The following is a 27,618-nucleotide window of genomic DNA, read 5'->3' on the forward strand; positions in this document are numbered from 1 at the left end:
TGTCTAGTTTCCTGGTATGTTTTAAATACTTACTGCAGCTACTTAGCTACATGCATAGCTTCAGATATTGGAATATTATCTATGCAGACTTCCAACACTATAAATGAATTTTTGATTACCAGTGAGAAATACTTTTGATCTGATTGTTTCTTATCTTTAAAATGAATGATAATGACATGCTAAAAGGATTTGTTTGTGATCCAAGTTTGCAGGGTGCGAAGCAACTCTGGTCAGGAAATTGCTTTAAGAAAAAGTTCTTGTTAGGTGTCCTGTGAGGGTATTTCTGAGTAGATTCTGACCTGGGACAGCTGAGGGTCCAATAGTTTAGACCATTAGAGAAGGTGATTCCTAATATTAGATTGCAACATACCTAATGTTTCTTACATAGATTTGGAGTCACCATTGGAATAGAAGTTGTCTAGATTTTTCCTTCCTTGTTCGGAGTCAGCACTCCAACCTTTACTTGGTTTCATATGATTCATGCTGTCATGGGGCAAAAACTGACATTTAAGAGTAAACAAACTTTACCAGCTTCTCGATAACATAGTTGATGCTTCTGTAGGTCTTCTCTATTTGAAAACTGTCCAGGATGAGTCAATATCAGTGACTTTACTGTCCATGTAATTCATTCTGTATTTTCCTTACTTTAAAAGGTTGGTATTTCCTTACTAGTGGCGAAAAACACTGCATATAAAATGAATTAGAAAAATATACAGCCTTGAGAGATGAAGTGGAATGGCACGTGGCCACTACTAAGCCCAGCTTCACCAAAGGTGGTTCCAGCAGAGCTACTTAAGAGAGAATGTAGAAGAAATGATGATTTTGGTGTAGTGCTGAACAAAGTCCAGTTTTGTACACTTGTATTTAATGCACGAAGGTGGTAGTTAGTTCAGTGAATTTAGTTTTTATTGGATAGTGAATTGGGATATTTCTGCGTGGATTTGTACAAATGACTCTACAGGAGTTAAGTTCATACCGAGTTGGGTTTGGTTTCTTGGCCTTGAAGTACTGAAGATTTTTAGCTTACTCCCCTGTAGGAAATGTGCTCAAAATCAGGGGATGCTAAGCATTGTGGCAAAGTTACAGGGTAATCACTTAGAAATAACCAAGGATAAGTTATTAATCTAAACTCTATAGTTGCTCAGTAGTTATTAGTATTGTCAGTGCTGGCTTAAGGCTCACTCTTTTTAAAGACGTAAGATATCTTCTGTGCTTTCTAGCAACCCAAGTAAACAAGAAGCTTTATTAGCTGACATGTAGTGCCTGATCTGTGCAGATCTGGATCAGCATTTACACAATGATTCCGTTGCAATAGTTGTCACTTTGGAGGCCAGGAGACTTGAAAGTAGTGAAGAAATCCTGTGAGCTCTTTGCTTGCTTGAGATGGAGCCAGTTGGACTGCTTTAGTATGTATGCTGGATCTGGCTGGGGTGGAGCTATTTCTTTTCATTGTAGCTTATGTGGTGCTGTGTTTTGGATTTGTGGCCTGAAGAATGTTGATAATACACCAGTATCTTAGCTGTTTTTGAATGGTACTTATGCTAATTGAGGTTTTCATTGTTTTCCACTCTGACCCTCAACAAATAGATTGGGGATGGACAATAGGTTGTGAGGGAGCACAGCCCAAGTGCTTGATCTGAATTAACCAAGGAGATATTCCATACCATACAATGTCATGTGAACTTGGAATGGCAGGGGGAAGGTGGTGGGTGGAGTGAGGGAAAGATATGTTTTCTAGGGCTTGCTGTTGCTTTGGGACTGGCTGGAGTTCAGTCACTTGGTGGTGAGCAGTTGCTTTTATTTTATTTACTTATTTATTTCTATGATTGTTTTGCTTAGTTGGTTGTTTGCGTCCAAGTGTGGAGCTCCCAGTACAAAAAAGACGGGGAGCTGTTGGAGAGGGTCCAGAGGAGGGCCATGAAGATGATCAGGGGACTGGAGCACCTCCCCTATGAAGACAGGCTGAAGGAGCTGGACTTGTTCAGCCTGGAGAAAAGCAGGCTGCGGGGAGACCTCATTGCAGGATTTGAATATCTAAAGGGAGCCTACAGAGGGGAAGGGAATCAACTATTTGAAAGGGTAGATAACGGCAGGACGAGGGGAAATGGTTTGAAGTTGAGGGAGGGGAGGTTTAGGTTGGACGTCAGGGGGAAATTCTTTACAGAGAGAGTGGTGAGGTACTGGAACAGGCTGCCCAGATAGGTTGTGGATGCTCTGTCCCTGGAGGTGTTCAAGGCCAGATTGGATGGGGCCCTGGGCAGCCTGGTCTAGCATTAAATGAGGAGGTTGGTGGCCCTGCATGTGGCAGGGGGTTGGAGTTTCATGATCCTTGAGATCCCTTCCAACCCTGGCCGTTCTGTGATTGTGTGTTTTATTTCCCTTTGATTTATTAAACTGTCTTAATCTCAGACAATAGGTTTTCTCAGTTCTGTGTTTACAGTTCTCTCTCCCATCCCACCTGGGGGAAGTGAATGATTGAACAAGAAGCTCTGATGGTGCTTTTCTGCCTACCGGGTTAATTTGACAGCATGATGCTTCTGAATCGTTGTTGAGGGTTGTACTGGACCCTCAAGTTGAATCCATGTGGATCCAGCTCAGATACATGTGGCCTACCAGATATACAGAGCTGCCTATAGCATTTAGAGTCTGGTTGAATCATGTCCTGAAGTTGTAAATGTTGGCTCTGGTGTCCATTCTTCCCAGTAGTATCAATATATTATTATTTATATCACTTCTTATTACTATATGCAGTTGAATTGAGTGTTTCATTTGTAAATGCAAAAAACAAACAGGAAAAAACCTCTTATTAACTCAGTCTGCCGCTGTTTGGTAGCTTCAATTACTTGAAATTCCAGTAATTGTGTAGCTGTAATTATTTGCTATTCATGGATTTTTTGAACTGTTTATGTGATTGTATATTTCAGTGTGTTTGGTTCTAAGACAGTGGGATTTCACAAATGTAAATGGTTTGTAGTGTTAGGTCTTAACCTTAAACATTATAACTTTAAGTATAAGAATTGAAAAATTCTACTGTCTTTTGTGCCCCAGATTCAGAATTTAACTTGTGACATGCCATAAATACCATTTTTTTAAGGGGTAAATGATTCATGCTTTCCTGAAATAAGGGCTCTGTGAAGTAATTTACATTGACTGTTTGGAAATTGAGGCACCAAAATAACTAGTTCATCTTGAAAACTTAGTATAATCAAAGCAAAGAAACAAATAAAAAGCTAGTTACTTATTCAAGTTATTGAATATCAAGACAATTATAAGCCAATTATTGAGACACTAACCAATTGAAACCTTTTAATTTTAGGAGCCATCCTGATGCACATAAGTTCAGTGTGGAGACAGTCCAGTGGTATCCTCATGATACTGGAATGTTTACATCGAGCTCATTTGATAAAACCTTGAAAATATGGGATACTAATACTTTACAAGTAAGAGAATTTCTTTGCTTGCTAGGCTTTTTTGATACATGTCATTTATTCCATATCCGCAGTTCATCCTGAACCTGACAGAACTGGGCATTTAGAATGACAAAAACTAACCAGTTGTGAGAGCAGCAGTAGTGTGGCACTGAACATTGGTGTGCACCTGTCTGTATCAGGGGACCTGATTGTCTAAACTGTATGGGAGCTTGGAGCTCTTAGGACAGTTCCTTTCTGCTTTTGCTGCAAGCAGGAATGTAGCTAGTTTATGTTATGCTATGTAAATTATTTATTTGTCCACCAAGAAGTGTCTGAAGCTCTTGTTCCTTCTTAGGAATTGTGTTTTTCTCAGGAAATACTCGGTTTTGTTTGTTTGAGTTGAGCTGTGCAGCAACAGTACTGTACAGCAGAGCTAGTTATTTTTGTTAACTAAGATGTAAATAATGCTTTAGAAGGACTGGTCTTCTTGACGTTTGAAATTAAAGAGGACAAAGTGTTCTATATGCAGAGCAGTAGTCTAATGAGTTTGGAGAGGACATGCTTGGTCACTGAATCCAAAATTCTGTTGTTCTGACCGTTATAAACACTCTTTCTCATAGTGAATTGTTGGAGAATGGGAGAAACCAGTGAGAAAATCTTAACCATTGTAACTGACTTAATTAAAGTTAACAGATTTTGCAGACTTTTAGGTTTTTCAGACTCATTACTCTTAGCACATGATTGCTGAGTTATGTATTTATTGTTTCCAGTATGCATGTATATTAATGAATTTACACTGACAGTATTTGAATGTTGTTTCAATACATGGTGAAAGAATTAAAAAAATAAAATAAAAAAATCTGTTACCCTAGAAACATGATAGAGTATCACTTTTGATCTCTCTTTATGAGATGTGAGGCATGTTTGCAGTCACTGGATATTCTTTTAGGTATTCTCTTAAATGGAATATTCTGTTCATATTTCTGGTGTCTCTGAGCATCACTTACTTAGAAAACACAGTGTTTGTGTGAAGGTTACTGATTGACTTGTTCTTCCACAAAATATACATACAACTCAGAGTGAAATTCTTTTCTTTTTTTACAGTATTTTAGACTGGGATGACAAAGCAGTTGTACCAGGAAGTCATTGTACTGATTATTAAAGCCATTGTTGTATTTCAATATTTTTAACACTGATAAGGCAGCTCATCACTGTGTGGGGGCTTTTTTGCTTTCTATATTGTTTGTTTGTTTTATGTATCAGTATAGATCTATATGGATACATAGATTACTTTTCAGCATGAAACTTAGCATGTCAGATTTGTGAGCTGACAGTGAGCTTCTGGGTTTAGGCTAAGCTCGCTTTCTTATTGACTTTAGTCTTTGTGCTGCAACTTTGTTTGCTCTCTTTTGATCTTTGATAATCCTTACATCTTTTCCAGCGATGTTTCTGATGAGCTTCCTTGGGCTTTCTTCTGGATCACTTCCCAGCACTGGCATAATTGTCTGGTGTTGTGAGCAGACTTACTTTGCAGTGTTTGTATGATCAGGTTTCTAACCAGGAAAGTTATTGTTAGTGTGCAAATAGGAATATTTGTATTTTATTTGTAGCCATCAGTTGAAAAAATAATAACAAAGATGTACATTCTGATAATGTATTTGTACTCTAACTAATCTGATCTTTTTATCGTTAGCCTGCAGATGTATTTCAGTTTGAGGGAACAGTCTATAGCCATCACATGTCTCCAGTTGCTACAAAACATTGTTTAATAGCAGGTATGTGGGTGTTACAAGAATTTCATTATGTATTTAGGCAATTGTGCTAAAAAGCAAGTAATATTCAAATTTGTTCTTCTCCTGTCCTTATGTAATTTCAGACTTCATAAAAAAGACATTGTTAAAATATCTTCAGTTATTTGGATGATATTCATGAGAGTATCGTACTTAGTCTTCTGAAATAATGCATCATTCCATTCACCTTCTAGATGAAAATTCCTAGCTAGATTACCTTTATGTACTTAAGTAACATCTAAGAGTTATTGTGTTATAGAATCAATCGCACACAGCATCACAGAATTGTAGGTGTTGGAAGGGACCTCTGAAGATAACGTAGTCTAACCTCCGCTAAGGCAGATTCTCTGGAATAGTTTACCCAGGAAAGCATCCATAGAATCATAGAGTCACCAAGTTTGGAAGAGACCTCCAAGATCATCCAATCCAACCATCCACCCACCGCCAATGTTTCCCCACTAAGCCGTATTCCTTAGTACCTCATCTACATGTTTCTTTAACATCTCCAGGAACAGTGACTAGCCACCCTTTTGCGTTCACTTCCCTGGTGCAACTTGAGGGCATTCCCTTTCATCCTATCACTAGTTACGCTGAATAAGAGGGTGGCCACAACCTCCTTTAAATATCCAGCCTGTTCAGATCCCTCTGAAGGGCCTTCCTATCTTCAGGCACATTGACTTTCTCCCATTTTGGTGTCACCTGCAAACTTAGTGAGGGTGCACTCAATCCCATTAACCAGGTCAATAGTGTACGTATTGCTTACAACTGCAGGATGTTACTATGATTAGACATAAAATATTTAAAGAAAAGATCATATTTTTAATACTCGAGATACTTAAGTACTGTCTTATTTGCTCCCAGTTCCTACTTTCTGCTTGTTGTAGGGTAAATTTAGTTGGCTTGAAAATGTAATTCTGTTGCAGAATGTGTTGCTTTGACTAAATGAACAGTTATGCAGCTGTCATTTTTCTTCTTTTTCTTTGTCATTGCTAAGATTGGGTTGTTGTTCTTTCAAATGATGGTTGTGTTGAGGTTTTTTTGTTTTTTGTTTTTTTTTTTCAACTGTCTTTGTTTCTCTTGTTTACAGTTGGTACCAAAAGCCCCAAAGTACAGCTCTGTGACTTGAAGTCTGGATCCTGTTCTCACATTCTGCAGGGTACTTTTTAGTCTGAAACATAAAATGCTGAACAATAACTACTTTGAGTAAACCAGGCCTTGTAAAGAAACACTATATACAATGTATTCTTTGTAAATAACATGACTGATGTATTTAGTGTCAGTTGTGAAAGTTACACAGTGTTAAAGATTCCTCTGGGTGTTAGTCCTAGTGCTAATGAATTGGAGAACACAAATGTTAATGAACAGTTGCTACAGATGTTGGGACATTTTCATGATCTAATCAATAGTAATTACTGTTTATTACGTGTTTAAGTATTGATCTTGTTTTTGTGTGCATGTAAATTCAGTACAGGAGGTGGGTGTTTTTGTATTTGTGTATTTTTAATAAGAAAAATCTTGTGTTTTTAACAAAATAACCTGTGAAGGTTGTTGCATGGATTTTTTTTTTCTTAGTAATTATCTTTAGAGGCTTCTCTGTAGAAAGCTACTACTATTTTTAGAATAATCATATCTAATTCTTTGCACTGACTTAATTCAGTAAGTAGTAGGATTTTTTTATTCTGTAATCCATTAGTTTTTGCACTTAGTGAGATTTGCCCTTAATATGTTTCTCCTAATATTTACTGTTTGGAAATGAATATGATATATGGCCAAGTAATGGAAAGGTAACTAATATATAATAAACAAAGTGATTCATCTAACTCTAAACTGCGTAACAGGAATGTATTTATATGACTTAGTCTATTTTGCATCAATGTGTTTCTCTTGTTACATGAAGTATGATTACAGTTCTTGCATTTATGTTTCCCTAGACTTCCTATTGTCTAAATTTGTTTAATGTTTTTGATGTGCACACATATGTACATGTATGTATGTTGTTTCAAAAGTAATATTTCCTATATTACACAACAGATACCAAGAACACAATAACACTCTTTAATAGAGTGAATTCTCATCTACAGAATACTTTTTCAGCATAGTTACCGCCATTAGCTTTACATTTTGTCAGTGATAAACAAAAACCTGCATTCCATGCTTATAAAAATGTGCATGATCATTTGGAACATGGCATGTCTTTCATGTTGCTGTCATCACTGCCTCTCATGCACCACCCATTGGCTCATTTTGTACATCCATCTATTTGGCCTCCATAAATGTTCAGCTAGTGTCAATGAATACTTCTGGGTGCCATTTTTTCCGCATGAAAGAACTCAGTCCCACACCTTTTGCTTCATATGCACTTCTATGTCAGATACCATTTTGTCAGACTGCCCCTCTACTGCTGTGTCACATAGCAATGAAATGTAATGGAATACTGATGGGAAGGTTCAGCCTCTACTGCCATACCACCAACGTCTGCCTCTGAGACTGTGGGCCAATGTCATAAAATAGGTGGCATTACTTTTGGAGTAGCCCTTATGTATACATGCACTTGTGTGTATGTATGCATATGTATTAATGTTAGTGCTAACCTGCATTGGGTATGTCACCGCTAAGATTACATCTATTTTAGTATTTTAATATATTGAATATAAGAAGGGGGAATATATCTGAAATTTGGGAGCTGAGTATTTCAGAGTAAGCTGAAGAAAGGTGAATTAAGTAATTAAGATAAACATTTTTTAAAAGACTTGCTGAAGAAATGGTGAAGTTTTGTTGTTTTTTTTTTTTTTGCATTTGAGAACATCAGAATTAATACAGAATTTAATAATATTTCTTAAGATGGTTGCAATAACTGTGACTATTCTGTACTGTGTCTTACCCAAGCAAAACCATAGTTGTTAAAAATTATATCTAATATTCCTTGTATCACATAAAGTTATTGCAGTTCCACATGAGCAAGATGTAGAAAGGGAAATATCTTTTCTCTCAAAACTATTTGTTTTCACAATATCCAAATTTATGTTGCAATTCAGAAAATTTAGATTATTGTTCTGGACTGATATATCCTGCAGAAGTTATTTGCATGATTTTTATTTGTGTATAAGTATTTTCCTAGATTATTATCTAAGCCTTCTCATGCTGTTTCTAGGTCACAGGCAAGAAGTACTGGCAGTATCTTGGTCCCCACGTCATGAATATGTTTTGGCAACAGCAAGGTAGAGATGTTGTTATATGAAATAAAAGCAATGAGAAAATTTAATGTATTTATTGTACCTGTTTTTTACATTTCATGCCTGCTTTGGAAGTTAGTCTTTATTGTAAACTTCATTTTTGAAGCTCTTCAGGTCACTTTTTTAGGACAAGAGCTATTCATATGATGCTTATTTTATAGGAAGATAATACAGAATTTTGGAAATACTAATAGCATTTAGAATTATAGGCAAATTATAGAGGTGCTTCTTGCTGTTCATTAGTGTATATATTGCTGATCTGTTTTATAACCAAGTCAAATACGTTTAACTCAAAGTGCCATCCTTGTTAATCATACTCAGTTATGCACCAGTAGCTTAGCTGACATAGTTTACAGAAATAAGTCAGTCAGTATGAATTGTATGTTGGTACTCTTGAGCCACTTTTTTCATTCCAGTCATTTGCAATGTAAAAGATACTGGCTTTCCCTATAGCTTTTGCAGTTTTTAGCTTTTCATTATAATGTGACAATTCTCAATTTCTTGAGTGGCAAGCTTTTTGCGAAATTTTGTAACAGTGCAACTTCATTTCCACAGATGAAAAATTCTTTCACAGACATAGTAGCAAATTGATTTTATTAATTACTGGTTTGTTGAAGTCTCTTGAAACAGTTTGCCTCATAGTCATGTAATTGTCAACTGCATCTACCTGTGTTACTATTTCGCTTTATGAGGATTGCATGTTTAACATGTTTCTCATAGTTCTGTTTCCATTTCATGATTCTACCATAGCTGGACTGCTATTTCCTGATAACTTAATGTAGTCTCTTTCTGCCAAGACTAATACCAGTAAGAATTTACAACTTTGAGGTAAAGGAAAGATAGGGTGAGAATATTGACTTAGTACTGCAGAAAAAAAAGAAATCTAGACTGATCTTATTTTATCAGATGAGACTGCTTTCCAAGACAATTTTGTATTTGCTTGTTGTTGCATGAGAGAGGGAAATAGATGTTTGATTTTTATGTGGTTTGCAGGTGAAACCTTACATTTTTCTATTGGTGATAAGCACTTTCTGTAGTTCTGTCACGAGACTGGAACAGTCATGGGAGAGATGTTTTTCAGATAGTTTCTGTTCTTTTCAAAGCCTGGCATTAGAGAAGATGTTGATAAATACTTTTGTGCTCATTAGAATTGACTTGAAAAGATTAACCAGTAAAAACTACATTATCGAAGATTGTGACAGTAGTCTTCTATAGTAAGGAAGCTCTGAGTAAGCTCTTGTCAAGAACAGTTCAATGAACTACTTGCATTTCATTGCTCACTTTATGACAAGCATAAACATCAGTGATATCTCTGTTTATGATCTCATCTGTTTGCAGCAAAGTGTCAGCAGATTCAGTTGAGATTTCAATTGGAAGTAAACAGAATCAATAGTAGTAGCAAAGGTGAGCACAAAAGTAAAAACTAGTCATTAACTTTGTCAGATGCAGAACAGATATGGAATAATTATAAATTAAAATATTTGTGGTGGTTTTTGTTTTGGTCAGTCAGTATATTTATACTATACGCTGTTAATATATTGATCTAACATGAGAATGCACAAGAAAAAGCATGTTGTATTTCATTTAGAAGACAGTTTATGTAAGGAGAAGTTTGAGTGTACTGTCCAGCTGTGGATCAAGGAGATACAGATGTTTTTGGGGTAAAAAGTGACTTGTGTTTCTGCTTGGGGGTTGGTTTTTTTTTTTTGTTAATTTGCTGAGAAATATCCAAATCATTTAAATGCATTTACACGGGTGACAGTGCATTAGAAATGGCTTTTTATATGAATCTACCTCATGTTTATACTTGGGAGTCTTGTAGTATGCATGAATTGCTCAAATCAAAGTGCACTGCCTGCATTGTTGCTTTTCAAATGCGTGCAGCTTGAATCAAGTACCAACGATTGGTGTAGGTTTTATGGCTGGTGGAGATGTAACATGAGCGTGTGGTTTAAGAACCAGAATGTCCTGCAGCAGTCTGTGCCTTGGTCTTTTCCTCCTTATGTCACTGGTAACATAGACAATCACAGTTTTGGCAGAAGCCAACTGTTCCCGGTCAACCATTATAGATTATGTTAAAACCCATAGCTACAATTTAATCAGTAGAAGTATTAGCAAATTTATTCCTAGTTTGCATATGTATGCAAAAGTGTTATATTTTATACTGAAATTCACTCTTCACACAGATGCCTTGAGTGTACTAGATGTAATTACTGATTCATATAAGCAAAAATCTGAAGTCCATCTTTTCACAAAATTGACTGTGACTGCACGATGACTAGTTCAGAATAGTCATTGGACCAGTGTAAGTGCCAGGTGGGTTGGCTAAAGACAGTTATTGACTTGAGTGGCATTTATTTTCCTAATGCACATGTTAGTACCAATTTGTTTTTCTTAGTGCTGACAGTAAAGTAAAATTATGGGATGTGAGGAGAGCATCTGGATGTCTGACTACACTTGATCAACACAATGGAGAAAAGTCAAAAGCATCTTCTGAGGCAGGTAATACAGAGTATAACTGATTGTAATTCATGCCTAACTAGAAGTTTTCTTATATTCCGTGAATGTATTGAATCCCAAGACCAACAAGGACAGTTGTGATAACCTATTTGTTACCTAGTGCATAACACAGGCAGTTCAGTTTTAATTCCGATACTTCTCCGAAAAAGATTTTGCTTGTGGTTGGGACCCTTGTGTAAAGAAATCTCTTTGACAACAGCATTATGTCTGTTCTAACTGTTTGAGCCAAACAATTACCTCAGTCGCTGCTTTGAGAAATACATAGTAATGTGAAATTAAATCAGAGAGTATAAACTTTGTATATTGTGGTTCTGAATGAAGTGACTGAATTTTTGGTAAGCAGATTTTTTTTTTTTCTAGCCCTAAATAAAGATGTGCCTGAATTGTGTACTGCTGTATAACGCAGAAATACCTTATCTCAGTGAGTTTATTTCTGCATTCCATAGTCAGATGTGCCATGGTAGAATGGAGCTGGGTTTTAACTCTTTATCCTTCTTTAAAATGTATGATTTTATCGGGTGAAATCTTTGGAATTTGTTTCCACTAAGCTATATGCAGTATGTGCAATGAGCTGTTGTATGTGTCAGTTTTATGATTGTTTTTCTTTTAAAGTAAGTAATCCAAGGAGATTCGTGCTCTTAGAAACCAAGAGTTAAATTATTAATTTATTTACACGTTACTGTTAAACAGTTCTTTCAGTACTGTACATCTAAATAATAATGTATACACAAAATCTGAACAAATTCTTTTTCCTGACAGTAAACACAGCTCACAATGGGAGAGTTAATGGTTTATGCTATACAAGTGATGGTCTTCATCTCTTGACTGTTGGTACAGATGATCGGATGAGACTTTGGAACAGCTCTACTGGAGAAAATACGTTGGTAAGTTACCAAGAATCTTCAGTTAGGTTTCGCTTTGATTTAAAGGATTTCTTTTAACTTCTGTAGTTTTCATTACAACTGCATTAGCTGTTTATTTGTTGTCATGAGGGAAATAACATATTTAGTACTTTCTGAGCCTTTTTATTTTATAGATTTCTTATTTTTTATTTACTAAAAAAAAGTGTGAACAAGTCTGGATCTATTTAACAATTAATTATGCTAACTGTACATTCATTATCTGTAGGCATAGATGAAAATGCTTCTAACAGTAAAGAAAATTGTAATATGTACTGACTACTGGTATAGATTTTTTTAAAACTTTTAGTTGTCATTGAGGTGTGGACATCTGTCCTCTAAAAAATATAGTGTTTCACTGATTGATTTCCTGGCTTTCTTGCAACTCTCCTATATTTTCATGAAATCTCTCTTGTGGGAGCTCTTCATCAGTATCAAAATTTTCTGTCCCTTCACATATGCATTGCAACCAAACAGGAAAAAGACATCTTTGTTTCATAATCCTTTCTATTGCCTGTTTTTTGTTTTGTTTTGTTTATGATTGGTATATTTTTTTGTGGAGAACAGAAAATTAAAGCTGGAAAGAAAACTGTTTTCTATATTTATTCTGAAAGAAGGAAATAGCAGGTAGGTCAATTTCCATGGGATTTTAGCCAGTCATGTTAGTGCAGTCTGCCAAGGCTATTAGGAAACAAAGAAATTTTTATCTCTGCCTTAAACTACTTACTTACAGAACATGACAGAAGTATTCCCTAAAGATGTTTAAATGAAAACAGTTATCTATCTGTCCCTATGCTCCCCATATTTGCCAGCTTGTTTGCAGCACTTAATATACAAACATCTTTCTGTCTTCAAATAACCATCACCAAAGATGATACAGTTTGTTCACTCTACTACCACCAGCTAGATCACCGTTTTGTGTTTTTCTGTGTCTGTTGTTAGTACATTGACTTGTTTCATAGGCTATTCCATTTCTTATTTGATGTCAAGTAGCATGATCTTGCTATTTAAGTCCAGATTTGATTCCATTATCCTGTGATTTACACTGTCTAGATTACTGTGTTTTTGCACACCAACCAGGGGGGTGTTCTTGAAATAATTTTAAGGCACCAGCAAACAAATAGCATCATCAAATGGCATGGAAAGGACCTTAAGACCATCCAGTTCCAACCCTACTGCCATGAACAGAGTTGCCATTCACCAGATCAGGATACCCAGGCTCCCATCCATCTTGACTTTGAACATCTCCAGGGATGAGATGTCCACAGAGTCTTTGGGCAACCTGTTCCAGTGCCTCTTCACTCTCAGTGTAAAGAATTTCTCTCTAGTACTAATCTGAATCTCCTTTCTTTTAGTTTAAAGCTGTTATTCCTTGTCTTATCACTATCAGACCACGTAGAAAGTAAGTCTCCACTTTTTCTAAAAGCTCCCTTTAAATACTGAAAGGCCTTTTCTTCAGGCTAAACAAGCTCAGCTCCCTGGGCCTTATTCATAGGAAAGGTGATCCAGCCCTTTGATCATTTTCATGGCTCTCCTCTGGACTGACTTCAGCAGTTTCACACAGATGCAGCACCTTTCAATTCTTGAACTTCATTAAGTTCATATGGGCCCATTAAGCTTATCTAGGTCCCTTTGGTTGGCATCTCTTCTTTATATTTTATCAACTGCATTGCTCGGTTGAGTGTCTTCTGCAAACTTGCTGAGTGTGCACTCAATCCTACTGTTTATGTCACTGATAAAGATGTTGAAGACACGGGTCTCAAAACAGGCCTCTGGGGGGAAATGCCTCTCATGACCTGCTTCTACTTGACCACAGCCCTCTGCCTTCAGCCATCCAATTAATTCTTTATCTACATAAAAATCCAGCCTTTAAATCCTTATCTCTCTAAGAAGAGATGGTGGTGAAGGACCATGTCAAAGGCCTTACAAAAGTCCAGGAAGACGACATCAGTTGATTTCCACTTGTCCCTGAATGCTGTCGCTCCACTGTAGAAAGTTGCTGGATTGGTCAGACAGGCTGTGCCTTTGGTCAAGTGTTGGCTGTCCCACATTACCTTTGTGTCTTGTGTGTGCCTTAATATAGCTTCCAGGAGAATGTACTTGATAATATTCCAGAGGTGAGACTCACTGGTCTTTACTATGCAGGTAATACAAGCACATCCCACAGTCCTGTTATTTTTCCTCCTAGTCCATTTGAACTCCTTTTTTTTTCCCTTTTTTTTTTTCTTATGTTTTTGCTAATACCACCTTTCCTCTTCTCATTGGCTGGCCAAAGAATCACGTAAATAAGCCTGCTCTAAAGGCTGATGATTTCATTGAGATTGCAACCACCCTGGGGTAAAATGTACACAAAAAAAAAAGTCTCTATTTGCTTGCCTTGCCCAGTTTTTTCTACCATTGATTTCCTCTCCCACTTGATATCCTACATCTCCTTCCTCTCCCTCAACAACTGACTTGTTTTATTCCTGGTTATAGTGGGAATTTTTTCCAAGAAATAGAGATTTTAGTGGTTACTAACTTACCTGTTATTCAGAGAAGAGGAACTACAACAGCACATATGAAACAACTGAGTAGTGTTCTACAGACTAACTTTAAATACTTGATAACTGTATGAGGTGTGGCTTGTTTCTTAGTGAGTGGAATATATAAAGAGAATTAAATATAAGTGCTTGAAACAAATACGGGTAAGTTTCATCTGCCCTCTTGAACTTCTCAAAATATTAATTTAGCTTTAGAATCCTTTTCTATAACTGTGAAAGTTGGCTGTTTTGTTTTGTTATAATTGTTTCTGTGGGTGGAATGCTTACGCTAGAAAATTCTGACTTCAAGGTAGATTTGCTCTTCCTTGGTTGAATCTATCTGGCAGATCTACTCTTACGTGGTTGAATCTATCCAGAGTTCTTGGTTTTCCTCTACTGAGTTATAAAATTTTGTTTTACTAGAATGCAAACTTATTTTATGTCTGGTAAATTCTTCTGTCTGAAAACTTAAAAGATTTTTGTGTGGACAAGTTACAAAAATACAAACAATCGTAATACAAATTCAAACATTGAAATAAAGAACTTTAGCTAAAATATTTAAGTATAAACAACAAGAAGATATTGCATATGTTATCTTTATTCCTTTTTGCAAATTAATTAAAAAAAAAATCACAGCATATTTTCCTTTGCTGAATAAATTGGAAGAAATTAAGATGTAAATATTAAAGGAAAAAAAAAAGAAGATGTTACCATGAATACATTTTAAGATTATATTTCATTTTTGATTGGTCCTGTGTGGAGCCAGCAGTTGGACTCAGGATATTCTGTAATTCATTCTGTCTTCTTGGCACATCTTTCCATATGAGATTTGATAGCTGCTTGAGGAAGTTGTAATTAGTATAACCAATGTAGCAAATGTGTTTCAGGTGTGATTTCAGTGTAACTAAGCTTATCAAATTCCTCTTTCCTGGGAAGGATTCTGCTCTCCTTTCTTGTTCACCCATATAACTCTTATGACTTTCTGAGTTCTTTAGAAATAACTGATGATTCATTTATAGTTTTAGCTATTTGATCCAGTTTCTGATGAGCTTGATGAAATCCCAGAGCTAGTACAAGGCAATGCTGCAGCTTCAATATGAAGCCTGTATTTTGTCTGTGATCAAGTTTTTGGGGAGATTTTTTTTTTCTATGACTGACTACTCTTTATACACTTTGATGTAGTTTAGTTTAACAGGGGAAGAGTTCATGAAGAACAAGCTGCTGGTTCCACAGTAAGATGCTTGATTCTCATATCTCTGTCTGCTGACTGCACTATTCTGTAGACAGTGTGAAATATTTTCACCAACTGCAGTCATTCCACAGTTGTGACAACGCAAAATCTTTAAAAAAAAAAAAATTTGAGTAAGGTAAAAATTAAACTGTGACAATGAAGGCAAATGTGCTCCACCAATTAATTTTAATTAAGTACTGTATTTATTTTTGCAGCAGAAGTTCAAAATGTGGAGCAGATGTTCTTAATTGCCTGATGTGTAGTAACAGCAATGAGATTACAATTATTTTTATAATTATTTGAGAACAGTGACTGTTTTGCATGGCAGTTTTTCAGTATTCATGATAAATAACAAACTTCACAACCTGCTCAAAAAATATGCAAGTCATAAAATACCTAGTTAAATACTACATGTGTAGATTATGAGCTTTTTGAGCAGGTGGCCAGATTATCTGCAGAAATCACCAGGCTGAGAAGCATCTGGCAGTCAGAAAGAGAGGTTGATGCATGATGTTGTGTAATGATACAAGCAGACCAGCTCTCCTGTCGTAAGTCCCTGCAAAAGGAAGAAGCTAAGCAAGCTTCCAACTCAGAGGAGACAAGGCAGAAAGATGAGAGACACTGGATCCCCTTCTTTGCTCAGTGCAGAAGGGGGAGTCTTACCCTTGCTCCTGAAGTTGCGCTAACCAACAGATACGAAGCTCAGGGGATGGAAGGAGAAGAAAGTGTGGATGTTCAGAAACAGAGAGGAACAGCCATGTTAAGATGATCTAAAGAAGGATCTGAGTCAGAACTGGTGCTACTGAAGTAAGACAAAAGGACTTCATAATGTGGGATTCTGTACTGCCGGGCACTGAGGCACCCATTTCCCACTCCAGTAATCTGTCTAGGAAGGATTGCTGACTGCTAGGCACCTGCGTTCAGGGCTGTGTTCATGAGGCGGAGGCTACTTGGTATGATAAAGCCAAAGGAGTACTATCTGGTCCTGCTCGTTCAAGCTGGGTGACAAGAGACTGCAACTAGGAAATTATAAAATAGTAAAAGAGCATTGCGTTCCCTGGGATGATGTTGAAAGGATCTGGGAGCACAAGTAGTGTTCTTGATCTTCCAAGTTGGAGGCTTAGGGTTAGCCAGACTGGGGACTGGGACCCAGCCAGAAGCAGGAGAATGAACGAGTTGAATGAATAGCAGTATGGATGGTGTCATGCTCAGGATTTTGGGAACTATGATCTTGGATGCACCTTTGAGAGACCTGCTGACATCAGATGGGATGCAGCTGACCAGGAAGAGCAAGAATATACTAGCAAGAAGTTGGCTGGGTTTATCACCTGAGTTTGAAACTAGATTTGACTGGGAAAGGAGATATACTTATCAGTGTCAGTGATAGGGAAGGGCTGAGGAATGCTGTCCTTTAGAAAGTAGCAGGGGAAGATCTCAGTTTCCATAGAATCATAGAATCTTTTAAGTTGAAAGGGACTCTTAAAAGTTATCTAGTCCAACTCTTTTGCAATTAACGGGGACGTTTATAGTTAGATCAGGTTGCGCAGGGCCTGATCCAGTCTAACCTTGAATGTCTCCATGTCTCCAGGGATGGGACTTCCAACACCTCTTTGGGCAAGCTGTTTCAGTGTCCTAATTGTAAAAAACAAACAAACAAACAAAAAAAACACACCAACCAACCTCCCCCAGAAAAACGAAACAAACAAACAAACAAAAAACACCAAACAACAACAACAAAAACAAAAAACCCTCTTCCTTACATAACATTTCAATCTCCCATCTTTCGGTTTGAAAGTATTTCCTGAAAAAGCTGGCAAATGTGGTTGCTAAGCTACTCTCCATCAGACTTAGAAAGTCACACAAAGTCAGACAAAGTTCCCTGCGGCCAAAATGGGAAAAAAAAAAAAAAAAAAAAAAAGGAAACATCACTCCCATTTTCAAGAAAGAGAGAGAGGAAGAGGAAGACCCAAGAAACTACAGGGTAGTGAGGCTGACATCTGTGCTTGCAAAGGTAATGGAGCAGATCCTTCTGGAAGCTGTGTTAAGGCACATGTAAGACAAGGAGGTGATCCAAGACAGCCAGGATGGTTTCACCAAAGGCAGATTGTGTCTCACCAATCTGGTGGCCTTCTATGATGGAACAATGATATTGGTGGGGGGGAAAAAAACGGACAATTTAAGTCATCTACCTGGACTTGTGCACTGCCTTTGGAGAGTTGTGGACTTGAAGGCTAGACTGTTCGGTGGTATGGTCACAGGTAGAGGGTTGTGGTCAACAGATCTATATCTAGGTGGAGGCCAGTACCCTAGGAGTCTGCCCTGGGACTAATGCTCTTCAGCATCTATATCAATGACATGCAGTGATCGTCAACTGATGACACCAAGCTAAGTGATGGAGCTGATACGGCAGAAAGAAGAAGTGCCATTCAGAGGGACTGGACAGACTTGAAAAAGGGGCCCAGGAGAACCTAATCAGGTTCAACAAGGCCAAGTCTGAAGTGTTATACTGCATTTGAGGTAGTCTCATGTATATGTACAAACTGGGAAAGAACTCATTGAGAACAACCCTGCAATGAAGGATTTGGGGATCCTGGTGGACAGAAGAAGTGGGACATGAGCCAGCAATGGATGCTTGCAGCCTGGAAAGCCAATTGCATCCTGGACTGCATCAACAAAGAGGTAGCCAGCAGGGAGAGAGAGGTGATTGTCTCCATCTGCTCTGTCCTCGTGAGGCCCCATCTGTGGTATTGCATCTGACCTTGGGCCTCCAACACAAGAAGGATGTGGAGCTGTTAGAGTGGGTTCAGAAGAGGTCCACAAGGTTGATCCAGATGGCTGTAGCACCTCTTCTGCAAAGAAAAGTTGAGGGAGCTGGGCTTATTTAGCTTGGAGAAGACTCCAAGGATACCTCACTGCAGCCTTCCAGTACTTGAGCAGAACTTATGAACAGGAGGGACACTGAGTTTTTGCATGGTCTAATAAGAGAAGAGGGAGCGGCTTAAACCAAAAGAGGGCAGATATATATTAGATGTTGAGAGGAAATTCTTCACTCAGAGGGTACTGAGACACTGGCACAGGCTGCCTAGAGAAGTTGTGGATGCCCCGTCCCTGGAGGTCATCAAGGCTAGGTTGAATGGGGTCCTGAGCAGCCTGATCTAGAGGTTGGCAGCCTTGCTCGTGGCAGGGAGTGGAACTGCATGGTCTTTATGGTCTCTTCCACCTAAGCTGTTCTGTGATGACTCTATGGTAATTAACAGTATAACTGGGGAGAAAGAAATGTGATTTGAACATTACAAAAAATAATGAGCAATGTTTAGACTTTGGGGAAAATTTTTACTGAGGGAGTGAAGAGGTGCTGGGGCAGTTTGAGGTTGTGGATGCCCCATTCGTGGAGGTGTTTGAGGCCAGGTTGGATGGGGCCCTGGGCAACCTGATTAGTATTTGATCTGGCGACTGGCAATCCTGCCTCTGGCTAGGATTTTGGACTTGATGATCCTTGAGGTCCCTTCCAACCCAAGCCATTCTATTATGTTATTTTTCTTTACTCTTATAATCTTAGAGCATGGGACGTTCTTGACAAGATTTGTTGTTTTGCATTATTTGTCTTCCCTTTTAAGATCGGACCTCTGTTAGGACTCTCTCACTAAAATGAAGACATAAAACAAAGATATGTCATTCACTGCCACAGAGAAAGGAATAGGTAGTAAAAAGCAACAATTTAGTATTGTATTTAGCAGTCCACTGGCCAAAGAAGAGAATCAGGATATGAAAGAGTGTATGCAAAGGAGAAGATCTACACAAAAGTTCAAGCTGCTTCAGGTGATGCTTAGCAGCTCTTCACAGTAGTTTTCTTTAGTATAGGTATCTCTTTTTGATGGATGTCTGTTATGTCAAATATAAATAGTCCTGTATCAAAAGATACAGAAGTTAATCTGTGCATAAGAATTTTCTGAGCAATACTGCAAACTTATGTCTTAATGGATTTGTCTAGCAAAATGAGTTAATATTGATTATACATTGCTTGTGTGCATCCTGTGTCACAAAAGGGAACACAAAACACCGATTCATTGAAAATAGGAAGAATCGAATTGAAGGAGGCAAGTTTTTGCCTTTCTGCCTAACAAATGTAAGATTCTTAATTTAGTTGTCGTTTCAGCAGCATCTTTTTTTTTTTTCCCCCATTCTATCTCTAGCAAGCAAGGAGCATTTACATGGTATATATTCAGACTCTCTTTTTTTTCCCCAACCTTCACTTTCCCTTTTATAGTATGTGCCTTTGTTATGAACAGTGAGATGGCTTGGGAGTTGTTGCTACAGCTGACATGCTGTGAAAAGGGCTTTAATTACTTCATCAGCAAAGTAATGTGTTTACTGACACTATCTTTACAAAGTGAGCAATAGTATCCGCAAAGGACAATCAGTAAGCCGCACATCTCATGAAAATATTCTCTTAGTAGAAAACGAAAATCAGCTTACCTGTATGTTAATGAAGCTATCTTTTTGTACACATTTTTATGATATTTTTTTCTAGACTTGCTCAGTGTTTCTTATGTAAGTGCTATTAGCTATAAGCATTCTGTTACAGCATGAGCACACTCTCTTGTTGCCTGGCTCATCCTGCATGATCCTTGTATTTGCTTCAGACTTTTTGATAGAAAGCAGTCAACACAGCTTGACATCAAGAAAATACTTATGCTTTAGAATATTTGTATAGTTTTTCAGATATATATATTAGCTTAATGTCAAAATATTTTTTTAATTATATGCCAAGAAAATGTGATGGGGAGCCTTATGAGAACCCAGAGATCCTTACTAATGCACATACAAGCAGATCTTTGTTTTTTAGCTGAAATTAGGAGTATAGACTGTATGATAATATTATTTAAAAGCAAAATGTTTTGTAGTACAATTTATATAATGCCTTGAAAATACTGATACTTTTATTAAACTACTTTTAAATAATGAAAATTTGTGAATTCCAAGCATTTTAGCTGACTTCTCCTTCATGAAGTGTGTATATATACATAGTGTGTGTGTGTGTGTGTGTGTGTGTATATATCTGTGTATATATATGTATGTTTTGCCAGAATTAAAATTCTTAGTTTTGAAGAAGTTTATTCAGATCTAAGCTGTACAGTTACATGGCTTCACATCAGGAGTTACCTGAGCTCCACCAGACAGCTTTCTCACTCCTGCTCTTCAAAAGAACACTGGGGAGAAAATACAGTGAGAAAAAGCTCATAGGTTGTGACAAGGACAGGGACATCACTCACCCATTGCCATCATGATACAACTCACTCAGCATGGAGAGATTACTTTAACTTATTGTCTGTTCGTAATAGTAGGAAAAGAACAGGAAGAACTAAAAGTAAATTGAAAACACCTTCTTCCCATCCACTCTTATTCCTCCTCCCTAAGCAGTATGATCAGCCCATAATGCTTCATCTCTGCAACTCCTTTATGGCCACTTTCTGCTCACACTCCCCTTGCGGTCCCACCCTTGGACTGCAGCTCTCCAAGCGCTGTTCCAGCAAGGTTCCACACCAAAGGGCACACCCTTCAGGAATCACTCCAGCACAGGTCCTGTGGGCAGCAGCTTCCCCAGCCTTCCTGCTCCTATCACAGGCTGTTTCTTGCAGGCTGCAGCTCTGGCCCAGGGCTGCTCCTGCAGGGGCTCTCTGGGCTGCAGCCTTCTTTGGCCACATCCACTGCTGTACCATGGCTCCTCCATGGCTGCATGAGGAAATCTGTTCTGCGCAGCACCCATGAGCCTGCTCCTCTCTGGGCCTCTCCTGAGCTGCAGGGAACTTCTGCTCTGCACCTGGAGAACCTCCTACTCTGACCTTCGGGGCTGCGGAGCTATTTCTTTCCTGTTTTTTCAATTTTTCTCTTTTCCAGCTATTCCTGCACAGTGTTTTAGCTTTTCTTAGCTGTCCTCTCCCAAAGCATAACCAGCATCACTAATAGCTCAGCTCTGGCAGCCGTGAGTCTGTTTTGGACCAGCTGGAGCTGGCTCTGATCTGCCAGGGGCAGCTGCTCAGCTCTGTTCACGAGGCCACCTCTGCAGCCTTTCGCAACCAAACCTTACCATATACTATCCAGTACAGCTGTTCTAACAAGCAGACTTGAATATTTTGTCATAAATCTAATTTTTATGTATAACAGAGTACCTACTTAAATTGATATATACAACTTGATTATTTTCTAGATTGGAAAACAAAGACTTATTGAGCTTTTTAGATGTCTGAAACTTAAGTGAAAGTACAAATGCTAATCATAGAATTGTTTGGATTGGAAGGGAATTTTAAGGTAGTCTAGTTTCAATCCCTCTGCTATAAGTAGGGACACCCCCCTCTAGACCCAGTTGCTCAAAGCTCATCCAGTTTGACTTTGAATGCTTCCTGGGAGGGGGTGTTCATTGGGCAACCTGTTCAATGTCTCACCACCCTCACAGTAGAGAATTTCTTCCTGATACTTAGTCTAAATCTACCCTCTTCCAGTCTAAAACCATTTCCCTTAATCCTGTTGCTACCTGCCCATGTAAAAAGTTCCTCCACAGCTTTCCTGTAGGCCCCCTTCAGGTACTGGAAGGCCACTATAAGATCTTCTTAGACCCTTCTCTTCTCCAGGCTGAAGAACCCCAGCTCTCTTGGCCTGTCCTTGTAGAAGAGGTGCTCCATCCCTGTGATCATCTTCATGGCGTTCCTTTGGGCCTGCTCTAAAAGCTCCATGTCTTTCCTGTTGCGGGTCCCAGACCTGAACACAGTACTGCAGCTGAGGCCTCCTGAGGCCAGAATAGAGGAGGACAATCACCTTCCTATCCTTTTTGGCCACTCCTCTTCTGATGGAACCCTGGATACAGTTGGCTTTCCAAGCTGCAAGTGCACACTGCTGGCTCGTTATTTTTTCATCAACCAGGACTCTTAGGTCCTTCTCTGCAGGCCTATTCTCAAGAAATTCCTCTCCCATTTTGTAAACGTTTCTGGGATTACCTCAACTCTAGTGCAAAACTTTGCTTTGTTGAACCTCATTATCTTCACAAGGGCCTACCTTTAGAGTTTATCAAGGTCCATCTGTTTGGCATCTCTTCCTTCTGCTTTACCAACTATACTACTCAAATTGGTGTCAGCAGCAAACTTGGTAAGGGTGTATTCAGTTACATCATCTGTATCATTGATAAAGATGTTAAAGGGTACCAGTCCCAAGACAGACCCTTGGAGGACATTGCTTGTTACTGGCCTCCATCTGGACATAGAGCCGTTGACCACAACCCTTTGGCTACAACTTTCCAAACAATTCTTTATCCACCAAATAGTCCACCCTTCAAATCCACGTCTCCCCAATTTAGAGATAAGGATGTGGTGGTGGGTCCACATGAAAAGCCTTGAAGAAGTCCAGATAGGTTACATCAGTTGCCTCCCTTTTGACAACTGATGCGGTCACTCCACCAGACCACCAGATTGGTCATGCATAACCTTCCCTTGTTGAAGTCATGCTGGATGTCACAGACCAACCACTTGTCCCTCACATGCCTTAGCATGTCTTCCAGGAGGATCCGTTCCATTATCTTCCTAGGCACAGAAATGAGACTCACTGGCCTGTAGTTTCTCCAGTTCTTCCTTCTCCATTTTTATGTGAACAGCAGTGATGTTTCCCCCTTTCCAGTTTGCCTGACATTGGCAACTTTTCAGATATGATTGAGAGTGGTTTGGCAACCACATCAGACAGCTCTCTTAGGACGCTGGGTTGTATGTTATCCAGCCAAACTCCACCAGGACATGGTCACTGCAGCTCAGGCTGCCTCCAGTCTTAGCCTTTCTCATGCTCTCCTCTGCACTGGTGAGCATCAGGTCCAGTAAGGCTTCAGCTCGGGTCGGGTAAATCTGTTTTTGTTCAATATGCAGTGAATGCAATGGATTTTAAGTATAATTCTGACATGAATACACCACCAATTCTCTTTGTTCTTCCTCTTAACATTGTGAATGAAATGATGTCTAAGCCAGCACTCACTGTGGACTACAAGAAACATTGTTACTACTACTTCTTTCTGTTTCTATTTGAAAACTAGTATTTAGAAGTGATGTATTGATTTATTTTTTCCTGTGCATGGCATATTTTAAGAGCTCGATGGGAAAATATAATTGCCATGTCTTACAGTAGGTTCTTAAAGCTGTAAATGTTAAATTTACGCTTGATGGAACCTAAGAAAGCACAATGTATATGTTGTTGATAATTGTATACCATTGCATAAGTTTAATAGTGTGCATATATGACAGAAAATGATTACACTGGATCATCTAGGAATACGTTTAAGGAGGTAATTTCTGACCCAGTTCTAATTTTGGTGATAGTTTGGCTACTAAGTGTAGATCTGACATATAACCTTTGCAGATTCTGCCTCCAAGAGCTAAATTTCTGATTTATAGTTGTTATTAAGGAGAGTATGAAATTTAATGAACAGGAAGAACTGATTCTCTTGATACATACCAGTAACTGCAAATCTCAAGAGTTGTGTTAGCATAATGAAGCTTACTTTATGAATTTTACCAGATTAATGAAGAAATAAAATTGCCCTTTTTATGTAAAGTTATTTTAGTTAAGAACTAACAACATAAATTTTTGTTTTACAGGTTAACTATGGCAAAGTATGTAATGAAAGTAGGAAAGGACTCAAATTCAGCGTCTCTTGTGGCTGTAGTCCAGAGTTTGCCTTTGTCCCATATAAAAGTACCATTGCTGTTTATACAGTTTTCTCAGGAGAATTGATAACTATGCTTCGAGGTCATTATAATACTGTTGACTGCTGTGTATTTCAACCTAACTTTCAGGTAAGTAAAGTGTTGATGACAACTCTGAAGTATTTAAGCAGGAAATTTTTCACTGAGAAGGTGATGAGGCCCTGGCACAGTTGCCCAGAGAAGCTGTGGATGCCACTTCCCTGGAAGTGTTCAGGGCCAGGTTGGATGGGGTCCTGGGCAGCCTGAGCTGGTGGGTGGCCATGCTGTCCACAGCACAGGGGTTGGAAATCAATGATTTTTAAGTACCTTTCAACCAAAGCCATTTTATGATTGCCAAAACATATGCACAAAAAGAGAGAGATTTTGAGGGAAGTACTTTAATCAAAGAGCTTGACAAAACAGATAGTTCTGTGGCCTGTGTGCCAAGTGAAAGAAGTTTGATAAAATTCTTCTGATAGTACTTTGTACATTGGGTTCCTTCAGCTACTCATTTCCTTTCACACAGTTACTTTTCAATATGCCTAGAATAATTTTTGTCATTGTATTGCCAATAATAAATTGTTTGCGTTAAGGCTTTTTCCTGTTTTCTGTAAGAGTGAAGGTTAGGCATTTGCCTTTCTTTGAAACAGCTAGGAATAATCACAGTAAGAAAGAATACACCTTCTTGAAGTGCACTGAAATGAAGTGTTAGTATTGCTTGTAGTACTGAACAACCTCTTAAGTACATGGCTAGAATAATCTTGCTCAAACACCAATAGTTATAACAGTCACTGGATCTATAAACAGTTTAGATAAACTTGCTGAGAACATGATGAGCTTAATGAATTAATCCGAGCATGTTTCACGTAAGAAATAGCATAGTATTAGAAGGATTTGTGGCTTCAGAAAACTTTTTTCCTTTCCTGCTGTGATATATTATTCCCTCATCATTAAGGACTTGATAGTCACAAAGCATAATTTGTCATGTGATATTTTACAACAAATTGTCCTTATGGTTTATGCTGGTGTGGCATGAGCAGTGTAGAGATAGTTTAAGTCTGTTATATACTCAGGTGTTGAGCAGGTGGGCCTTCAGGTGTTGAGCACAGCACCTTATCTTCCAGGTCCTCCTTTCTAATCTTATGTGTCTAAAATATCCAGAGAAATGTGAGTCAGAAAGGGCAATTATTATCTTTTTGTGACTCATTTACAGGTGAAAAATGTAGCTGATGACCAACATCTTTCTTACTTTTTAGCACATCTGAAATTGGTGTGCACTGTATAGTTTCTACAATTTCAACCTAGTACTGGATCTCTGTCTTTGTTAATATTTTCTTCATATTAATATTCTTTCAAGCTTTTTTGCTACCTTTAAACTTTTTGGATGATTTTTCCTACCCACTGCTAAATCTCATGTTCAGTTTTTCTTAATATTTTTTTAATTTTTAATATTTGATATTAATAGTTGTCAGTCCTTTACTTTCTTCCTGTTTATTAGCTGTATTTTAATCACTGAAATTTAACTCACTCATAACTTAGTTATGAGTTAACTTAGACATAGGCACTAAAAGGAAGTTCTGCTTTACACCGATTTTGTTTTTGAGGTGAGAAGTGTCTTCTGTTCAGAATTGTGTAAAAAATGTGATCCCAGATACCCGTGCAGCTGTTTGGAATCCAGTGATGTTACTCTTTGTCTGTTCTTATTAGGTCCAAATTAATTAGCTGGTTTGTGTTTGAGATACCATGGGAGCCGTCTCCACAGAGTGGTATGAGATTTAGTTAATGTATGTATATATCCCTTTTGAGATCTTGGGAATAGAGCCATAAAATCCATATTATTGTTGGCCTAAATTTTTCTTACGTAAATCTCTCTGTGAAGTTAATAAGATGTTAGTCTGCTTGAGTAATAAGAACTGTAGAATTTGGCTTATTAAAAGAGCGATTAATCTTATAAGAGGCAGGTAATTTCAAGGGTGGTGTGGAAAAGGAAATACTCATTGTGAAATCTTTAAGATGCTGCTTACTGTTGAACTGAATATGCTGGATATCATTGTATGACATTAACTGCTTAAAATAATCTATGTAAACAAACAAGACCTACGTTTTCCTTTCAGAAAAAGAAATGAAATTAAGCCCGATACACAAATAACATACCATAAAATATTAGCCACACCTCAGGAGGTAGTGTTGTTTGAAATTAGAGCTACTTCTATTTTTCAGGAAATGCCAATGACACCAGCAAAGGTATTTGGTAAATGTAGTTGTAGGCAACACATAAAAATAACTAAAATTTAGGGTAGGTCTTATCTACAATCTTTCCTCAGAGTCTGAAAGCATAATACAGAAATATTATACTATACCATAACATAAACAATGCAGGAGCTTTACCCATTGTCTCTTCTTTTGACTGACTTTACGTGTGAGTCACAATTTCAGGTTGTAATAATTAAATGTAAATGTTAGGCCAGTGCAGTGTATTAACTGAAGATCTTGCAATCCCAGGATAAAAGAAATGGATCAAATATTAATAAAGATTAAGTGGAAGTATGTTGATGTCCCCAGTACATTCCTTACAAGGAGGAATTTGGGGTTCTGAAGAGCTGCTTGTTTTAAAGCTCAAATGATATCCCACATCCTGCCAGAGACGGGATGCTTGAGTAGAGTACTGCTGACAGGATGAAGTGAGGTTTGACCCATGCCTTGGTGTAACTTAGATCTGTCATCTTCTTTTAGGCAAGATAATTAGAATATTTATCTGTCATAAAACTATACACTCTAATCTTGCATGTCTTTTATGCATGAGTAACTGGGAGCAGTTTTATGGAAGTAGGGAGCTTATAAAAAAAGGTGGACTGACTTTTTACGTAGATAGGACAAGGAGAAATGGCTTTAAACTGAAAGAGTGGAGATGTAGATTAGATATTTGGAGGAATTTCTTCACTCAGAGGTAGTAAAGCACTGGCACAGGCTGCCCAGAGAAGCTGTGGGTGCCTCATCCCTGTAGGTGTTTAAGGCAAGGTTGGATGGTGCCCTGGATAGCCTGAGCTGGTGGGGAGCAGCCCTGCCCATTGCAGGGGTTGAAACTGGGTGAGATTTAAGATCTCTTCCAACCCAAGTCTTTCTCTGATACTTTGAGAAGTGTATCAGTTCACTTGAAAAGGATTACCCATCAAAGTGGGTATCTGTTCCTCTAAGTGCCTGCTAAGCGTTAAGTTTTTGTACCGTCAGTGTATTTCATGTGATTCTAGAATTACATATACATAATACAGAAGGAGACTTTCTGCAAAGGTATATCTCTA

General features: G+C 38.1%; 1 protein-coding gene across 3 annotated transcripts in view; it reads left to right on the forward strand.

Annotated features, from left to right (window-relative positions):
• Nucleotides 1–27,618, forward strand: part of ERCC8 (ERCC excision repair 8, CSA ubiquitin ligase complex subunit) — a 35,777-nt gene that overhangs the window by 3,833 nt on the left and 4,326 nt on the right. For all 3 annotated transcript variants that reach the window (XM_031605449.2, XM_031605450.1, XM_090130954.1), the window contains exons 4-10: nucleotides 3,317–3,440; nucleotides 5,104–5,185; nucleotides 6,288–6,356; nucleotides 8,352–8,418; nucleotides 10,832–10,935; nucleotides 11,713–11,837; nucleotides 24,233–24,430. In XM_031605449.2, the coding sequence (XP_031461309.1) occupies nucleotides 3,317–3,440; nucleotides 5,104–5,185; nucleotides 6,288–6,356; nucleotides 8,352–8,418; nucleotides 10,832–10,935; nucleotides 11,713–11,837; nucleotides 24,233–24,430 (769 nt within the window). The remainder of the gene's footprint in view (nucleotides 1–3,316; nucleotides 3,441–5,103; nucleotides 5,186–6,287; nucleotides 6,357–8,351; nucleotides 8,419–10,831; nucleotides 10,936–11,712; nucleotides 11,838–24,232; nucleotides 24,431–27,618) is intronic.

The sequence above is a fragment of the Phasianus colchicus genome, chromosome Z, assembly GCF_987193195.1.
Source record: "Phasianus colchicus chromosome Z, bPhaCol1.hap1.1, whole genome shotgun sequence".
Taxonomy (NCBI): domain Eukaryota; kingdom Metazoa; phylum Chordata; class Aves; order Galliformes; family Phasianidae; genus Phasianus; species Phasianus colchicus.